The sequence below is a fragment of the Arachis duranensis genome, chromosome 5 (genome assembly GCF_000817695.3).
Source record: "Arachis duranensis cultivar V14167 chromosome 5, aradu.V14167.gnm2.J7QH, whole genome shotgun sequence".
Taxonomy (NCBI): Eukaryota; Viridiplantae; Streptophyta; class Magnoliopsida; order Fabales; family Fabaceae; genus Arachis; species Arachis duranensis.
This window is the reverse complement of record NC_029776.3, coordinates 102680430-102682730: the sequence shown is the minus strand read 5'-3', so window position 1 is coordinate 102682730 and position 2301 is coordinate 102680430. Positions and strand designations below refer to the sequence as shown.

Sequence of the window (2301 nt, the reverse complement as noted above, 5' to 3'; positions counted from 1 at the left end):
CGTTAGTCACTGTTTGATTATCACTGCTCGCATTTTTTGTAAGATTCTTGTTTTTGGCTTTCTTCTGTAAGTATTGATGATTCTACCGTTCTTTTTCTACTCTATTTGAGCACCTACTTACATATCCTTTCCATTGACAAGTTTAGATCACGCAAATAGCATTCCTGTTGTTTCTTTGAATTCGAATTGTTTGAGAACTATTTCATTTTATATTTTTTCCTTATGCCTTATGGTTGTTATATTTATCACTAAGCTTGTTATTTAGATGTGCGCTCTTTCTGTTTGTTTTATTGTCTCAGCCATTGGTTACTTTTTCTTCTATTTTTTTATTTTCTCCAAGTACAAATAAGTAGTTTCGTTGTGATTAAGTTCCTTTAGAGTGTGTTGCCTGAATTGAAGCAGAGAATAGAGTGCGAGTTTTGTGAGAGCGGGTTTCGCCTTATTTATAGCCACCACCCAGATATGATATTCATTTACCATGTATTTTCTTTTCCTTTTAAGAAAATGGAAAATTAGTAATATCTAGGGTTAAGTATGATTTTGGTCCCTAACGTAAGGGCAAAAAATCAATTTTGTTTCTGGCCTTTTTTTTCGCAACAAAATGGTCCCAAAGGTTTCAGTTTGTTTTAAAATCGTCACTCGGACGTTTTACCCATGTGGTCGTTAGCTTCCGTTACGACCGTTTTAACAGAGAAGGATAATATTAATTAATATAAATAATAATAAAAGCAATAATGAAAATAATAAATATGTAAATAATGAAAGTGAATGAAGGTGAAGTGCCCGAGCTGTTCAACGGCAGCGTCTTCTGCTGAAGGTCGACAGAGAGTAGCAGCACTAGGGTTCGGTAGACAGCGTCCATGGCTTCCCAGAGTTCAGGAGCTTCACGATTTCATTCACCTGCAAAGGAGTTGCTCTGCGGGCATGGTGAGAGGCCGATTTTGCGAACTTCATCCACGAAGGATAATCCGGGACGAAGATTTTGGGGTTGCGTATACTATGAAGTACGGTGTTGTTCATATTTTCCGATTCTGGGTCTGAGAATTTGGAGTTTGTTGATATGTCTCTGTGGCTTCTATCAGGTTCAGGATGGCTGTGATTTCTTCCGGTGGGTAGATCCGGAACCTGGAGGTGCTCAGCAGGAGGTTGAAATTGCAAGAACTAGGAGGAAGATAACAAAATTAAAGACAAGATTGAGGGAGGTGGAAACGAAGCTTTGGGTTGTTGCTGCTCTATGTATTGCTGGTTGGGTGGGTTTTTGTTCTTATTACTGTAGAATTAATATAACTTAAAGCACCCAAATGAAATGCACTTAGGTTATAGATGATTGGGTAGGGAATGTTATAAGATTTGTTGTGATGTAGGGGTAGAGTTTGAGGGTATTTTGTGATGTTACAATGGTTTAGGGGTGTAACATATTTGAATCTGTTTGAATTAATGAAGGAAAGTGATATTTAATGTTGCCCAAAATATGACCTTAGTTAATGGTGAAGTTGTGTTAATTTGTAATCTAAATGTAGTTCCTAAGTAAGCATAAAAGCATTAAATACAGTACCTAAAAATTCAGTAATTAACTAATGGCATATTTCATTTGATGAGAAGTTCAAACAAACACAAATTAACTGTTTGCCTCCACAGGCCTAATACAAAATACAGTGGATGTCCTGGCAGTGTAACAAAGCACAGAGAAGCAACACTCAACAAAAGTGTCTTGAGACACTTAATACAAAAATACAATAATGAAACCATTGTAACTAAAGTAATGTTCTGAAACTAAATAGACAATACCAAAATACAAACATTGTTTGCAAAGTACTAAGACATAATTAATAAAATACTTGACATGCAAATCCTAAAGATTCTCCCACTGAGATGGAAGTAATTTAGCCATCAACTTCAGCTTCTGCAGAGGGACATAAAGTGCACTGCTTTGAATGACAAAAAAATGTCTCTTCCTTTCAGATGGCTGGCTCAAGGTCTGTTTGTTGCTAGTAGAGGTTGCAGCTGCTACAGCCTTGTTCTTGGGGTGGGCTTGGATGTTGGGTTGAGTGGAAGCTTTCTTAGGCTGAGGTGCTAGTGTGGTGAGCCGGCCTGCTTTTCTCTGGCCTTGGGTTTGATTTCCTGGGCTGAGCTACTGGCAAGTTGGTTGGTGATGATGTAGTCTTCCTCTTTCTTTCTTCCTGAATTGTTTGACCAGGTGCTAGCTTAGGTGTATCCTTTTTCCCTCTTTTGGTTGAAGTTTGGGCCTATAAAAAAATGAAAATCACAGAGACAGTTACATACACATCAAAGTAGTTAAAT

At 37.6% G+C, this 2301-nt stretch overlaps 1 protein-coding gene across 1 annotated transcript; it reads left to right on the top strand.

Moving 5' to 3' along the window:
- Window positions 1–860: 860 nt before the first annotated feature.
- On the top strand, window positions 861–1370 carry LOC107490905 (uncharacterized). Its single transcript, XM_052261869.1, has 3 exons — window positions 861–992; window positions 1083–1250; window positions 1365–1370. The coding sequence occupies exons 1-3, from the start codon at window positions 861–863 to the stop codon at window positions 1368–1370; spliced, it is 306 nt and encodes a 101-aa protein (XP_052117829.1).
- Window positions 1371–2301: the final 931 nt, after the last annotated feature.